Source organism: Monomorium pharaonis, chromosome 11 (assembly GCF_013373865.1).
Source record: "Monomorium pharaonis isolate MP-MQ-018 chromosome 11, ASM1337386v2, whole genome shotgun sequence".
Taxonomy (NCBI): Eukaryota; Metazoa; Arthropoda; class Insecta; order Hymenoptera; family Formicidae; genus Monomorium; species Monomorium pharaonis.
Window position 1 is genome coordinate 14,247,029 of NC_050477.1, and position 16,696 is coordinate 14,263,724.

The 16,696-nt window shown below is 41.6% G+C and overlaps 1 protein-coding gene across 1 annotated transcript in view; it reads left to right on the forward strand.

Annotated features, from left to right (window-relative positions):
• The window catches only part of LOC105840148 (protein Wnt-1), a 47,001-nt gene that overhangs the window by 27,209 nt on the left and 3,096 nt on the right, over window positions 1-16,696 (forward strand). The window contains exons 2-6 of the mRNA XM_012686949.3: window positions 8,916-9,096; window positions 10,855-10,978; window positions 11,148-11,305; window positions 15,317-15,494; window positions 16,074-16,305. Of these exons, the coding sequence (XP_012542403.1) occupies window positions 8,916-9,096; window positions 10,855-10,978; window positions 11,148-11,305; window positions 15,317-15,494; window positions 16,074-16,305 (873 nt within the window). The remainder of the gene's footprint in view (window positions 1-8,915; window positions 9,097-10,854; window positions 10,979-11,147; window positions 11,306-15,316; window positions 15,495-16,073; window positions 16,306-16,696) is intronic.

Here is a 16,696-nt window from a genome sequence, read left to right on the forward strand (position 1 = left end):
TAAATGAATTACTTGAACTTCTATTTAAGTATTTATGTATTTGACGGAAATACATAAATGGATAAATTGAGAAATTTAATGAAATTGAAAAATTCAGTCAAATTAACAACTTTTTTTTTTAGTACAGTTTTAAGATTAAAAATGAAATCTTTAAGCAATCATACAATGAAAATTCATGGTTTGAAATTGGAAGGATTTTATACTTAAATTTAAATTGAACGTTTTTTATTTATATTACGATGATTTCAATTGTCATTATGTCGTTTGTGAAATGAATTGTTTTCCGATTTGGAGCAATGCTTCCTTGCACGCAATACATAATATCGAAACATCTTTCTTTCCTTGCTTCATCCCTTCCTCTTCTTTATTTTACTCGGCCAATTTCTCTCTCTCTCTCTCTCTCCCCTCCCCCTCCCGTCACTCGGCTCTTCGTCTCTCGCGGCGAGTGGGCGGCGAGCGGCAATTAGCATACTCGCGTGATCAAAGCGGTAGGACGCGCGACAAGAATTAACGACCACCAACAAGACGACGACTCTTTCCTCGCGCACGCGATGAGTCGCGGCGCCTTCGAAGCCTCATCCTCGGTCACCCACGCGGTCGACGATTCGCGCGAATGCCCTGCGGTTGCATATCGCCGCCATGACCGCTTCTGACGCAACTGGACGATCGACGTGCCGACGTTGGTCGTCGCGTGTAGATCAGAAATAGCCGAGATGGGCGGTAAAATCGTACGGGCGGACGGAAGTGCTCCTGCTGCTGGCGATTGTCGCCGGAGGAAAGGGTAAGAAACGCGAAATGAAGATATTCGAGAAGAAAATGTTATAGGACCTTTGGAAAGAAGCTCCGCCAATTTGTCTGATCTGTCGAAAAAAATTCTGCAATAAGTATGATGCAAATGAAATATACAGTAGATTAGGATTGAAAAACAAAATTATCATCTAATAATTATTGTAAATTATGAAGAGTACTAGTTACTATAAAAAATGTTATCAACGGGTACGTAATTAGATAATATATCAATAGATAATTTATGTAAATCGAGAGTAGGTGGAAGATCGATATTTATAACATTATTTATTTTAAAAACTAGGCTAAGGGTTATACGATTGGTGTATTAATAAAGAGAGAGAGAGAGTATGGAATTAGAGAAGAGTTTATATCGAATTGATATTTATGGAGAGTACTTACAGAACTGTACTCCGGTACTCGAAACTATTTTCGGGGATGGCCAGAGGAGAGAGGTACGCAGAGATGGGATATTTGTGGAGGATTGCCGAGGCCTTTTCTTCTTCTTCTGCTTTGAAATGAAGGCCTCCTATGCGAAGCGCTTTACCAGAATGCGCTTTGATTTATTTTCAGTCGCCTGCAGCGTCTATCATACGGACGGTGCAGATCAAGCGTGCGCCTCTCGTCGTCACGTGTGACCGTACCCCGGCTTTCCCAGCGTTAATTACTCGCTTACAGCGCTCGTTACAGCGCTTTTCTTCTCGCGTCAACGCTCGCCTCTTCCTTTTGCGAGGCGGCGCATCTCGCGGTTTCACGAGAGTCGTGTTCCTCTTCTCGGAGAAAAAAAAAAAAGAAATGACATGTAAAAGAGCAAGAGTTTTTGTAGGTCGTAATTAAGGGGAAGGAAGGACTTACTTTTTAAGAACGGCCATAAACGCGATGTTACGCTTGATTTTTCGAGCCGACGAGCAATCGTCAGAAATCGTCGGCTTTGCACTCGTGATTCTACTCTCCGAACGATAAATGCAAATTCGAACGAAGAGTTGAACGATCGGTTGTGTAATCGCGTGTCACGTAACGTACATCCTATTAACTTTCGACAATACGCGGTAGTTGGAAAACGCGGGTATCCTTCCCCCACTTCGCTTCCGTTTTTCCCTTCCCTCCACCTACTTCAGCGAGCGAGCATCCTGAAATGCAAATGCGTATGGTGCGGCGCAATATGCTAATGGCAACCATCGTGGTATCCGACAACATTTGTCTAACCGAGCGTTAAGATCCTGCCAGGGCACTCGCCGGCTCCTTGTTTCACGCGTGAACGACCCTTAACCCGGCGCAACGAAAGCCTGAACCAACACACATGGGGGGTGGGGGGAGGGGAGGAGGGCTGTTTTCGCACTACGGCTATGAGGATATCCGTACTGGGTCGGAGAACGTAAGCCAGATTGATGTACCGCGTGCGAGAGAGATTTATCGAAACGATATTTATCGGTGACGACGTCTGACGGATTTTTCAATAAATAATGTAGCGAACGGCGATGCTAAGCGTGCTTTATTTTCAGTGTCTAAATACCAGGCACTCGCACAGTTCATTTTCCCCGTACGCCTATAGATTCTTTTGAAAATCGCCTCTTTCCCAAACGTTTTTTTTATCCGAGGGCAGTCATCTAATTCTTTCACGTAAACGATCACTTGTTCTGGAATTCAGAGTTATTATTATGTATATTATGTTTATTATAATCATTATTAATATCATTCATTGATAATCTCATTTTATACTGGGATTTATTCTTATATAAATTTATATTCAATATTGCTTTATCCAATAAGAAATGAAGAAAAGAGACAAAAAATTGCGCCCGATTTCATATTTTCACTGCTAGGATGTATAAATACCTGAGAGGATCCATCAATTTTATTTAATGACGAAGTGATTTTAATATCACGAAAAGAGAAATGAAATATCTTTCTCTTTCTTTGTACATATGTTATTTATATATAAGGGGTTGTCAATTAGACTCGAATGTGCCTCGGGGATTAAACGCGAAAGCTTATAACTACGATGAAGTATGTGTATGAAAAAATATAAGTCTCATATTTTAAGCTCCTGTACATGTCCGAAGCTCATCAAGAACAGGGACCGTTGCCAACGTTTCCTTGTCACGAACTTCGAGGCAGTTTGCCTGGCGGAAGCAATCTCTTACTGACACAGTGCACGCTCGCACATTTGTTTACGCGAATCAAGACGCGAAAAGCGGACGGATAAATAACGAGCACTTTTGCGAAATGAATGTCTTCATGTTGTTGTGTATTTTGTGATTGATTCAGAACGATTAGTGCTAGCTGATCGTAGAGATTTCTATGTCTAGCTGATCGCGAGCAATCATATCAATGGCAATAACGATAGAATGTCAGGAATGTCTAAAACATTAGTTAAAGGATTTTTTACAAAAATCAAATAAGTCCGTCTTTTTGTAATCTGACGTCAAATCGTCTTATGTTATTAATCACACTCTAGTGATTAGCGTCACATCGCGAACAGTTTTGTTCTGGCAAGAATCAAATATAAGTTGGGGATTTTTTTTTCAACGAGTCTTTAAAATATGAATAAAAACTTTGTTTTCATATTTATTATTAGCCAAAGAAAAAAACACCAGATTTACATAGTTACAACGATTTGAAGACGAGAAATTTTTTGTTTTCTCTGAAAATTTAAGTTTTTGTATTTATTTGTTTGGTTTCTCTAATTTTTAATCACACATTTTATTATTGAGAGAATAAATAATGTGCTTATCTAAACGAGAGAAAGAATAAATTATAAAAGGAAATCTACGTAATTATTCAAGTCCGAAAATATTGCAAAAAAATGTTCTGTGCACGTGCAGCCACAACATTTGTACTTTAACCACCCTCATTAGTACCCCCGTAGCGTTGTGCCCTGGGGCGCCGTAGGTCTGTCTCTTTCCGTCGAACTCCCCTGCCTCCAACCCGCTCCAGTCAGCTATAACGCACTTTCCCAACGATCCACACCACCAGGTCAAGTCAATCCGTTGACGCGATCGAAAAATTACTGCGGGCAAATATCCTCGAGCGAATATACACGTATGCCGCCGTTCCCCTCGCTTGATGGTTGCCATTACGCAACGAGGGTGAGATTGAAGGAGTACGCACATACGTGCGGCAGTGGTAACGGGGGAGGGGGGGGGGAGGGGAGACTCTCCTTTCGGTAATCGATACTAATTAGAATGAGGCGAAATTTCGGACCGTGTGCCGGCGTGGCGCCCGCTTCAACGATACGTCCGTTTCACCCCGATGGGCACGATCCCTACGCCCCCTCACCCCTTCTCGACGTTCCTCTGGGGAGGGGGTTAATATCGACGAGACGTACCTACGACGTATTGTAGGCTTTCGTAGAATTTATCCGGCCATTATATCGGCGGCTGTGTGAGTGAGCGCTCTCGACATAAATGGGCCCTATCATTGTCACACGAACAAAGCGCGGCCCCGACGTGGTTATGACGGCAACGCGATACCCGCTTTCGAGTAATAATATAATAATCGCGGTTGTGTGTTTCGCCGTCGTCGTTGAACCCCGCGGGATCGCCTCTCCTCCTCGTCTCGTTCTTCTTGTGGCTCTCTTCTCGGGCTCTCTTTCCGCTCCCGCATGAATAGGACAGGAGAGAAAACTGCTCGACGGCTCGTCTCTGCGGTTCCGGATACATCGGGCGAACTTGAATATGGATTTCATTCTTTCATATTGGCGCTTTGTGCAATTATTCGGCTTCCCGTCCTCCCGTTGCCCTTTTATCACTCCTGCCACCACCTCACCTTTTTTCTTTTTATGTGTGCGCGTCTCTCCTCTCAGCGAGGTGCGCCTCATCCTTCTCCACTTGAACAATATTTTTGGGATATGTTTTGACGCATACGACTGTTTTCTACCAGAACGGTCCGTCGATTGACAGAAAAAAAAGTCGTTCGATGTGTGTTTCTTTATGAATAATACTCTCAACATAATTTGCAGTGATGGAATTTTAAAAGAATTTTTTCAAGTTTAAAAATATTTTCTTTTAATCAAAGGAGTGTGAAAATTTATTAGAAAAAGGAATATAAAAAATTTAAAAAAAAATTGGATACACGTATATCGTTTATTTTAAAAAAATCCTCTTTAAAAAATCGTTTAAAAATCCCCGCTGTATCGGAGAAAATTTCCAATTTTTCAGTCAATGCGAGCCAATCCTTGCGGGGACACAAGATTACTAGCAGAAAGCGAATGGTATCCCTATCGTTTTTTCCCCGTTTGATACGTCCTTGACCGCTTTAACCGATCGCCCGATATCGATTGTGCCCACCGCAAAACTATACCGGTTGTCCGAACAATCAGCCGCTTCCGCTAACGACGCTGTTGGTTACCATCGTTCGTCTGAATTCTCTCGAAATGGCATTCCCGAAAATTGAAGAGAATAGTGCTATCAAAACGAAAATAAAATCGAAGACAATAAAACGTCTACGTCAAAACGTTAAAAACTAACGGTAGTGATATACTGTTAACAACGCTCGATCTTAACTCTAAAATACTATATACTCTCTAAATTGCAATCAATATTATCACTGATTTGCAATAGTATACTTACAGCTGTGACAATTAGTAAATATTCACTGTCTTTTAATAATTTTTATATCGAAATTGGTATAATCATCACTGAAAGGTCACTGTAGTTATTTCACTGATTGACAAGTTAAATATACCACTGAAATAAGTTTATTTGGACTGATCGTAATTTAAAGAGTACACGTACTTTTTTTACTTTAAATTATAATTGGTGAAAGTCGAAAAAATGAAAATACTTTTTAAGTGATATAATTATTCATTGATAATCAATCAATGAAATAAATACACTGATCTTTCAGTGATGATATAATAATTCTTAAGTCACTGAAAAACAATGAATACTCATTGATTACTTACAGCAGTTGTAAGTATGCCACCGATTGCCATTTAGAGAGTACATTAACATTACACTGGGTGAAAACTCACACATCAGATTAAGAACTTTTTTTACACTTCTTTCTACTTTATAAGATGTTAGAACAGTTAAAACTACTTTTAATGTTAACAAAATTATAATAAATATTATTTTATAATCTATCAAAAATTTATTAACCAAAACACTAATTAGCATGCGATTGAAAAGTCATCCATATTAGCTCTCGAAAAATACTTTAAATTAAAAATTTTAATTAAAATTAAAAATATCAAAAAACTCGACCTTGTATCTTAACAACATCTCACAAAGATTGTCGTTTTTAGATTTTATTTCTGTTTAGCCGCGATAGGGCGCTTAAAAATATCGGTACCCTCGTCGGCGTTTTCACTCAGATAGACTTAAGCAGAGCCTATTGGACACCGATACCAAGTATCAATCTTCGCGATGACCACGCGAAATATATAGCGTGCTTTTCGCTTTGCCTTGACGGACCGCAATATCGGACGACTGTTTCGATCGAGGGGGCGTCCTAGCGGGGAGAAAATCTCGACTGTTTGACGAGAGGCTCATCCTCATCGTAAACAGCATTTCTCGCGATGCGGCTGGCGGGCGGAGCACGCATCACTCCTGGCTCGTCGTCAAGATCGAACGCGTCTGTTGGAAATGTTTCGATCTCGCCTAAGCGGCACGGTAATCCCGGTTACGAGGAGCGCCAGTGACATTTCACGAGTACACACAAGATAACACACCGAAACGACAAAGAGGGTGGTGGTAGACCTAGACTCGCGGCCGTCGAGTATCCGTAAAACGCGCTCTCGGAAGGGCCGTAAACCGTACCCAAACAAACCTGAAATAGCTGGTCGACTCCGACCTGACGAGTCTTGCTGACTGCTGATGCCGGGGCTGTATTCCCGGCCGCAAATAAATAATAAACGTTACATGCACCGACGCATGGTCCCCACGAGAGCTGCGCCCTAGACGAACTATCATCGGATCCTTTACGACTGACGGATGCTTCAGGGAACGGCCTGAGACGGGATGAGAACGAAAGTAACCGGCCGGTGGATAAAGTAGTTACAACGTGAATCTTTTCTAAATCTTTACTCCCGCCAGTGGAAATCCGCCTTGTAATTTGTTATCATACATTTAAGTGTTTTTGTTTCAAGTATTAATACCCATCATGTAAAATTTAAAAAAAAAAACAAATATAGGAAGATCCAGGTTCACAAACTTTGAGAGGTGATATTTTTTAAAAATCTTTACAATACATTCTCTCTCTAAGATGCTCGTCAATATTATTAATGTTAGTTTTGCTATTCCGTATTTCGGCTTGAGTTTTACTGTGTCTTAAGACAAATAATCGACGCGCCGTTTGTTGAGCTAAGAATAGTTTATACAAAATTGTTATCCAGCATCAAGGCATGTTTAAAAAGATATTTTATTCTGACATGAGAACACATTTTATTCTAATTATTCTTATCGCGAGAAGATTAAATGACGAAGATAAGGTTTACAAACTCTCGCAAGAGGATAACCGACCACGAAACGGGCGAAGAAATTATATGCTTTTTATCGTGTCCCGAAGGGGTAAAACGCAGAGATACGCTACAGTGTATTACGATTACGTTTCCCGTTATTGCGCGTATCGATGACGTTAGTTATCATTCCGAGTAGCGCGCTTCAGCCACTTTTCGAATGACCCTCGCTTTCTCATCGATACATGACCACCGTCTCCTTTCGGTTGGTGGCCTAAGGGCAGCTGGGAGCGCTTCCGAGCCCTAAAAGCCACACCCTCGATTCTCATTAAGATTTACCGTGTAAACGAGCGTTGCCCGTGTTCGGACGGTGCTACTAATCGAACCCCTCGAGCCGAAAGAATTGAAAACAACGCGGGGCCGACGCGTTTCAGGCTTTTACGAAAACGAGATCGCTAGGCGTTTAAGGGTATCGAGGCAATTGTCGATAAGCGATTCACCATTTAACGAAATTGTTGGTGGGTGTCGGCGCAATCGTCGTTAAATTAATTCGACCTCGGATTAACGATCACAGCCGTGCGCTGAGGAATCGAAGAATCAACGACTCGACATACTCAAGATGTTGCAAAAATATGTCCAAGCGTAACCCTGGTGAAATTATAATGGAAGATCATGATTATTTCTCTTTAAATGTGATTCAATAGCGTTTGGCTCGTTAGCCCCTAAATATTCTTGTTAATTTTGTAAAAATGTAATTTGTAAGGAATATTCTATAATTTTAATTGGTTTGTAACACACGAAAAAAGTGATGCCACCCGTGTCTTGCCAAGAAGCAAAAATTGCGGAACAACTTTGAGTGATTTTAATAATACATTATTAACAAATGGTGATATTTTATTAATGTCTCGTTCGAATCGATGAAGAATTTCTATTTACACTTGAAACATTTCGAAACCAAGAAAGTGCCCCCAATTAATTAGCAGGGAATAAAGACGGCAGGGATTTTGAAGCGAGTTATAGGGACCGTCAATAGTTTTAGAGAGTTTAGGCAGTGAAGTGCCTGACTCACTTGCTTGGCTTTCCTCCTGACTTCGTTCACGGCGAGGCTTCTCTCTCGTCCTCCTCGTATCCTGTATCCCCCACCCGTTCCCCCCCCGACCCTCCCCCGCCCGCGTTTCACCCTCCGTGTCTCATCCTCTCTTCTCGGGCCCCGCCGCGTCCTCTCCCCCTCTATAATTTTCACCCGAATACCTGCTCTAATTATAGGTGTTTCGTCACGGCGGAGAGTGAGAACGAGAGGAGAGAGAATCCTCTCGTGACGTTGGTAGCGATTCCCGCCGTCGTATATCGTTGTATTTAACGCGAAGCAAGTTGGATCCAATGGCAAGTCAGTCCACCGCGTTTTCTTACTCGCCAATTTTCCTTGGATTCAACGATGGGCTTGAGACATCTCGTTATAGATCGAAACTTCATCATTACAGTGTTTTATTTTTCTCCCATCGATAATTAGCCGTCTCCGAGCTGTTTAAAAGCGGACAGTACGCGGTTATTTCTCCCTCGATCGAAATACCGTCGTCGTGCACCTTCGTGAATCGAAGGAGGTAGAGGCAGGGGTGGCGGTCGACGCGCCTAACCAGCGCGCAATGAGGCGTGTAATTAATTATAAATTAATCACCCGATATAACCGTACGTCATTACGTTATTACAAGGCGCGTGCTCTGGTTTATAGGTACCTGGGGCTGGAGCCCAGGCTGACATCCGGCCCGATCCAAGGGAGCGGCGTCGACCCGCAGGCGCAGATCGCCGGCGCGGGGGTGATCGGTCCGGCGAGCGCCGAAAGGAGCTGTAAGAACGCGCACCTGACCGCCAAGCAGCAGGCAATATGCTCCCGCTCGCCACCCGTCCTGCAGGTATTTACCTCGAAGGGCCCCGTGCGGTCTCCCTTTCTCTCTCTCTCTTTCTCTCTCTCTCTTTTTCTCTCTTTCTCTTTCTCTCCCTCTGCCACTCGGATTAATGCCCGGGGAAGCACGCGGCTAATTCGATTCGCGGGACCTACGACCGCGTGCCGAACGTCGGCCTTCGGCACCGACCGGCCGGGATTTTTCGTCGTGGTCGTAGTCTTCTGAGAAATCGATTTTTCGACGGCTGCTTCCCGCCACTGCGTAATAAATGGATTAACGCGTCGTGATTAGTAGTTTCGGGGATTACCCGAGGAATTACGGGGAAATTGTAGGGTTCGCGCGCGATAATCTCCTCTCTCTCCCTCTCCCACTCTCTTTCTCTGACTGTTTTTGAAATCTGTGAATTTAATCTTTCCGGAGAATTTGGTCCGAGTCGTCGCTTAGAGAGTTCCTAGAGTTCTCTCGGACTAACATTCCGTTGTATTTACATCGCTATTTTCGCAAGGCAAACTTGTACACGGAAAACGAGAGGAATTTGAAGCACCAATCGTAATATTCAGCTGGATTTCTTTACATACGAACGGGGCCGTACCTGACAATAAGGCCTACTTCCACCAACGTAGATTAACTTTAATCTCGGTTCAACTTACCGTTTATCTTTTTCTAATTTTTAGGGAACCAGAGTGAGATTAACAAGTAAGTTAAACCGAGTGAGATTAAAGTTCATCTACGTTGCGGTAGAAACGGATATATAAGTCCGATTGTGGTTCCTCCGTGGAATAGACGGAGGCTCTCGCATCAACGGGGCGCACACTGTGCGGCAAGATTTACCGTTTGCGTTTGCTGGTGATACAATAGGTAGGTACGGGCCTCTTTAAGCGGAACAAATTTGCCTCCCGATCGGCATCGCGCGGTTTAATCTCTCGGCGCTGCCCGTGACAAAACGTTCCGGGCCGGAACGTCGTGCGGTTCACGCCGGCCCCGAAATCGCGTTTACCTTTCCTTAATGCACAAAACGTGTCGGGAGGACGGGAGGGGGAGGGGAGGGTGAGAGCGATGCGGGAAAGGGGACGGTCGTCTAGGAATCTGTCTAGGTACCTAGGTAAACCTGGGGAAACGCCTCGAGGCATCGATATCTCTTTGAGCAGCCGCCGACAGCGCGGTGACTGCCTTTTCCGAGCGTGCGTTACACCGACACAAAAGGGGGACCGGAGCATGAATATTCATATGTCAATCCGGGTATCGAAGTTTAATTTTTTTAACGAGCGACCAAACCCATTAGGAGACAGTTAAACGCGCGCTTTCCAATAGATTCTACGGAATGTCCACCGCTATCACGACCTATTAAAGCGCGCCGTCGTGTTTTCGCGTAAGCGGGGAATTCGTTTTATCGTTTACAGCTGGACATTAAATGATAATTTTCATTTCGGTATAGTGTGCCCTTAAGCGACGACTCGCACTTGCGGTAAAATAGAGAGAAAATGAGGGGCAGGGGAAGAAGAGTCCATCGATAAATCTTGTGAAAGAATGAAACCCATGAGCCTTCGTATCAAAATTTGTCTCTCATGTCAATCGTTTAACTTTCATCGCGCGCCACCGTCTATACGTGCATGAAAATACGATAATTCCATCTCCAGTGTGTCGGAGACGAGCTGGAAACGGTTGTTTGAGCAGCTCCGACGCTCGAGGGAGCCGTCGCTTAAGAGTGTATCCGAAAGCGGCGTTTCTTTTTTGATTCTTATGGCTTTCACCTCTTACGTCCTGCAGGCAGTCAGAGCGGGCGCTAGGCTCGCCATAGAGGAGTGTCAGCACCAGTTTAGATCAGCGAGATGGAACTGCACCGTCAGCCCGGAAAATCCCGAGAACGTGTTCGGCGGCGTCATGTTAGTCAGTAAGTACACTCACGGCTCGATGCCTGAGACGCGCGGAGTTCGACCGGATGTGTCGCTTCACGGAGTTACTCTCCACGCCGCACAACTTGTAACATCGAGTGCGCGCACGCGGAGTGAGTGGCGGCAAAAAGGGGAAACAAACGAAAAATTCCGTTTGCGTTTTCGCAGATAGCCGGGAGGCCGCGTTCATATACGCCGTATCAGCGGCCGGGGTCGCTTACAGCGTCACGAGGGCCTGCTCCAGGGGCGAGTTGACCGATTGCTCCTGCGACAATCGCGTGAGAGCGCGACGTCCAAACAATTGGCAGTGGGGTGGATGCAGCGAGGTGAGTGTTATGACGGTGATTTTCTCCCTTTTTCGCCAGGGTTTATGTGTCATCTCATGTTGTATCATTTTTGTCCGTCGTGCAGAACACACGGTATACATGGTAAATCTTTTCGCATATTAAATTCGAAAGGTCTCAGCTTTGAGGATCTTGCAACGATGGGGAAGAAGAACTAAAGGCAAGAACCGATCACATTGAAGATTCAGTGCGCCCCCAATAAATTTTTTAATATGGTTCATGTTTTTCTTCCTCCACGGCCGTGGTTCTGTCTATACCCTCAAAATCCTCAAAACTGAGACTGCTAGTATATTAACTTATATTACAAACTTTCAACCAATTCTTTGTTTGAGTATCTATTTTAATGGTATAGCTATTTGGTGTTTAATCACTGCGAAATTTTAGTTATTCACAAAAAAGGAATTGGGGAAATAAAATGATTCGATGTTAGATACTGTATATTAATATCCTTATTTTTGTGCAACCGACGTGTTGCGTATCCCGTTCCAGTATTGCGCGGCAAGGGGCTGGGCCACGTGCATCCGATAATTATCTGATATCTCTTTGCCCGCCGTCTCTCCTCGGTGGGTCTTTCGTCGCGAATTTTAATGCCAGCCGAAGACAAAGCTCGGGCAGTAAACGTATGCGTTTCATACGAAACGGCTGACCCCTTGTAGACATTGCCGGCTTACAAGGGGATTAAGGGAGCTAAGCTTGTTAAGTTGCAACAACCCATCGGCCCCTAGCCCCTCTTCGTCCCCTGCAATCCGGACACGTAACTTAGCCGGGCATGAGGAACGAGAGTTCGCGCGGCACACATAAACGCGCGTGACACGTGCAGAGACAGTTAGGTAATATACGCGTCTATATCGGAGTATCGAGGATTCAAAATATCTTTGAATCGCAATGTGACGTAAATTCGGGATTTATTAATAATAACGATAAATATATTATTGATATAATTTACTTATTTATTACTATTAATTTATGTTACAATAAATAAATATATTAATATTTAATAATATTATTATTAATTATATTGATATAATATCAATGCCTAAATCGTTTTTAAATTGTAAGGTAGATAAAGAACGCAAATACTATTATCAAATCTTACTCGAAATTTACATACGAATTATAGGTGATAATTAACATCTTGTTTTACACCTTTATGAGAGATCAAATATAACAGAAGCACTTTGCATTGAATAAGAAAAAGAATTCATCATTTACAGGCGGAAAGAATTGTATATTCCTTCCCTTTTTCTTTCTTTCTTTCCTCCTTAACACTCCTCTTTTGCGATCCTTATTTAATTATTATGTAAGATTCTATTATATAATTAATGTTAACTTATTTTGTCAATATCATGACGAACACGTTAGAAGAGTTGTCATCTAGTTGTCGCGAGAATTAGGGCATGAGAGAACGTGAAAATCTTAGGGTGAGTTCGGTGGACAAATGCCTCGGATAACCTACGACACAGAGGTAATGATGTTTGCTCTTGCCGAGCAGCCAGCAAGAGGGTCTCATTAAAGGCCCCCACCGTGTCTGGACAAGTTTTTCTTTTACTATCGTTTATATTATCAAACAGGCCCAGCGATAATTAAAAAACTTTAACGACCTATCAAATAGTACGTTGGCTTTTAAATTTAATCGTAAATATTAATCTAATGTTAACATAATAAACTAAAATAATAAAGTTGTATTTACTAGTTAATATAATATTAATACATTATTAAATATTATCTATTAATTAATATTAATTAACATAATTATAAAAATAATACTCTTAAAACGATATTCGATATTTAATAAAGACGTTATTATGAGAACGCGAGGATTTGTGCTTGTTAAATCGAATCTAAAAGGATCACCGGCGATTCGAGTATCTTTATCGAGCAATAAACGCAAATCATAATACCTACATACGAATGTAATATCGACACCGGCGTATTATAAAACCAAAATATATCTACAGCAGCAGACAGATCAGAGATTCGTCGCGTCTTCGCTGATGCGTTTCGAGAAAGTAACGACGTGAAACAGGCGGAGTGGATTTAGATCGGTTCTCGGCACACAGAAGCGTCGATATGAAATGGTGATGTGACGTACAGCAGCGACTGTGTAATGCATTATAACACACCCACGCGCGCGCGCGTACGCGTTCACCCACGCAATTACCCGACCCATTATGAGCTTTGGCGATTTAATTCGCGCGTGGGAAATTCGATTTTATGCAACAATAAAATTATTAATTATATTTAATTTAAAATAATATATAATAATATAAAATTTAATCATGTATAATAAAGTTATGAATTATGTTTAAATTAATAATATAATACGCGGTAGAATACGATTATTAATGCGAAGACGGTGCAAGTCCGTCGTTTTCCAGTAATGCTTGGGTTTCTATAATTGATATCGTTGTATTGGCACGTAATAACTATTGCATGCCACACGTGATTACGTGTAAGCACGTGTATACGTTTGGCATTTTACGCGACAAAATAAGAGGTTCTTTCACACGGGAAAGATGCTTGTAGTAACAATTGCGATGGAGGAATTCGAATTCGCGGTTCATCTTACTATATAAACAACTGCGAAACTCGAAATCGACGTGTTGAATCAACATACCAATCGTAATCTTAACTATTTATGATTAAAATACAATATTTAAAATATCTTGATAGATTGCCATCATAATATAGATCTTGATAATAACAAATTAAGTATTTGCAATATTTCATTCATCGCCAGTTTTTACGTAATTAATTTGATAAATATAATAATTTGATAAATATAATTTCTTAATCTAAATTAAATTTTTTGTTAGTTATTTTTAATATTTTATTTTTAAAAATTGTATTTTACGTATGATATTATTAATAATTTTACTAATATCAATAATTGTACATGGTTGAAATATTCAGAAGCATAATATATACATGTCTTAATAGATATCGAGAAATGATCGAGATAATTATTTGCGACAATTTATTCTGAAAAATACCGCGCAATTTTTTTCAATAATTGAAGCGACGTCGGAAGTTAGGGACGATGCATTCTTTCTCTAGAGTTCTAATCACACCGATTATGTTACATTATTTATTTATTGCTATCGCCGTGACAGGATGTTATCTAAGATCCTCGGTGACTTGACTACAGCGAGCTGTCGTCGATAAGTCGACGTGTATGATGCCACTCGAGAAAGAGAGGGGGAGAGTGGCGATGCTCGAAGGGAAGGATTACGTTTAGACAGCATCTGACAGTAAAAGCAAAGAGGGAGCATGATATCATCTTGGCTTGCCGACGTGTATCGGAAAACGGCGAAGACGGGACTATTAATATGTTACCACAAAAAAAATATTATAAATTATGAATCTGTTGAGATGAAATATTAATATAAAAAACAATAATATTAACTCTAGAGTCCTACTGTAAATTTTTATCCAACTCTAATTCAAGTTTAGTTAATTAACTATTAAGACTGTGAGTAGTTTAGAATAATATTTAATAAGGATCTTTTACAATGCAAAGTTATTTCACAATGTTAAAATATGGCAAAATATTCTCGAAATTTGACACGTCGAGGTCGCTCATTTTTGACGATACGCGTTCGTTTAATTCTTCAACATTCACCGCGAAATTTGTGCATCACGTTCTGCACATTCGTAACCGTGAATCGCGCGTAAAGCTGCCTCGGGAAGTTTCAAAGCTAGGGGTCTTTAAGGACCCGCGCGAGATCTCCTCGGCAGGCTTAGGACCTGTTCGCTTAATCTCCCACAGCCGCTCTCGGCTTGTTGCCGCGAAACGAAGGGAAGCCGGACGATGCAAAAAAAAAAAAAGATTTGAAAGAGAGGTCATTCCCAGAGGACATCTAACTTGAAATGTTTGTCGGAAGACTTCACGACGCTCTTATATGTAGTTAGCGTTTTCTTAAATTCAAGCTTTTTTTAACGTCGTTTAGAAAAATGTGCATAAATGAGAACCGTGTACATGGTCTTTCGCAGGACATACACTTCGGGGAAAAATTTTCGCGGGAATGGTCCGAGGGCGGAGAGGAACCGGTGAAGGAGGGTGCTCTCTACGGGCCGAAAGGGTTGGCTGGCCAGCTGATGAGGAAACATGATAGCGAGGCCGGCAGACGGGCCATTCGCTCTAGGATGCAGCGCGTTTGTAAATGCCATGGTGAGCAGAAGCGAGAAGTACCCTCCTGGGTTGTTCGCTTCTCGGCAAACGGTGACGCAGATCGTGGCTTTTTATAAAATGCAACAATACAGCCACGAAACGGGATAATTCTCCGAACACGGGAAGTTTATTTTATGCTACGAATTCACGAAATATTATTTTTTTAGAGAAAACTCCATTGGAAGTAAGAAATCTTTGTCAGTGATGCATTTTTGTCAAAAGTATATTTTTAACTTGTAGCATAAGATAAACTGTAGATGATTAGTTTCGTGTCTAAGATTATTTTTATTATTTAATATTCTGTCATAAAAACATTTTCACCATCTTTTACATTTTCAGATTTAAATTTAAAAAACTAAAGATAGAAATAAAGTCGAATTGCAAGAGTTTTCACTTCCAACCGAATCTTCTCTACAAAAATTAATAACATTTGATGAAGTTGTAGTATAAAATAAACTTCGACAATTCTCTGCTTCCGGCAAGTAGTTTCGTGACTTTTCGCAATTGGTGGTGTTTCCTCGTCTCGTGCGCCGTTGAATAATTCTTTTTAAATTCTCATCCTCTCTTCTGTTGCAATAGGCATGTCTGGCTCGTGCAGCGTGCGCGTGTGCTGGAGAAGACTGCCGTCGTTCCGGGTGGCCGGAGTCGCCCTGGCGGCTCTGCACGAGGGTGCCGCTCTGGTACGACTGGCGCAACGTGGCGGTAGAAGACCGGCCAGGCTCAGACCGGCGCGTCCCGATCTTAAACGGCCGAACAAGACGGATCTGGTTTATCTCGAGGACAGCCCCGACTACTGCGAAAGGAATCTCACGTAAGTTTAACTCGCGCCGCGCGAAAACTTGGACATGTTGAACTTCTCCGGTAGAATTATCTATCAAAGATACAGATATGATTGCAAAAATCTTAGTCTTAAAAAATGGAAATAGCGTGTTTCATCCTTTTGTGTCTAATAAAAAGAAGAAAATTGCATCAAGTACTTATTAATGTACTTTTGAAAAATATTTTACAGAATTAAAACAATTTTGCTAATCTAAAAGTTTAGTTAAAAACTTTCTTGTTAGATTATCAAAATAATTGTCTCTATAAAATAAAATAATTATTATTCAAGAAAATAGTTATACAATATTTTATATATAATTACACGTTGACATTACAATTGAACGCTTAAACTAGTTGCTAGAACGTCAAAAACATCATTTTGA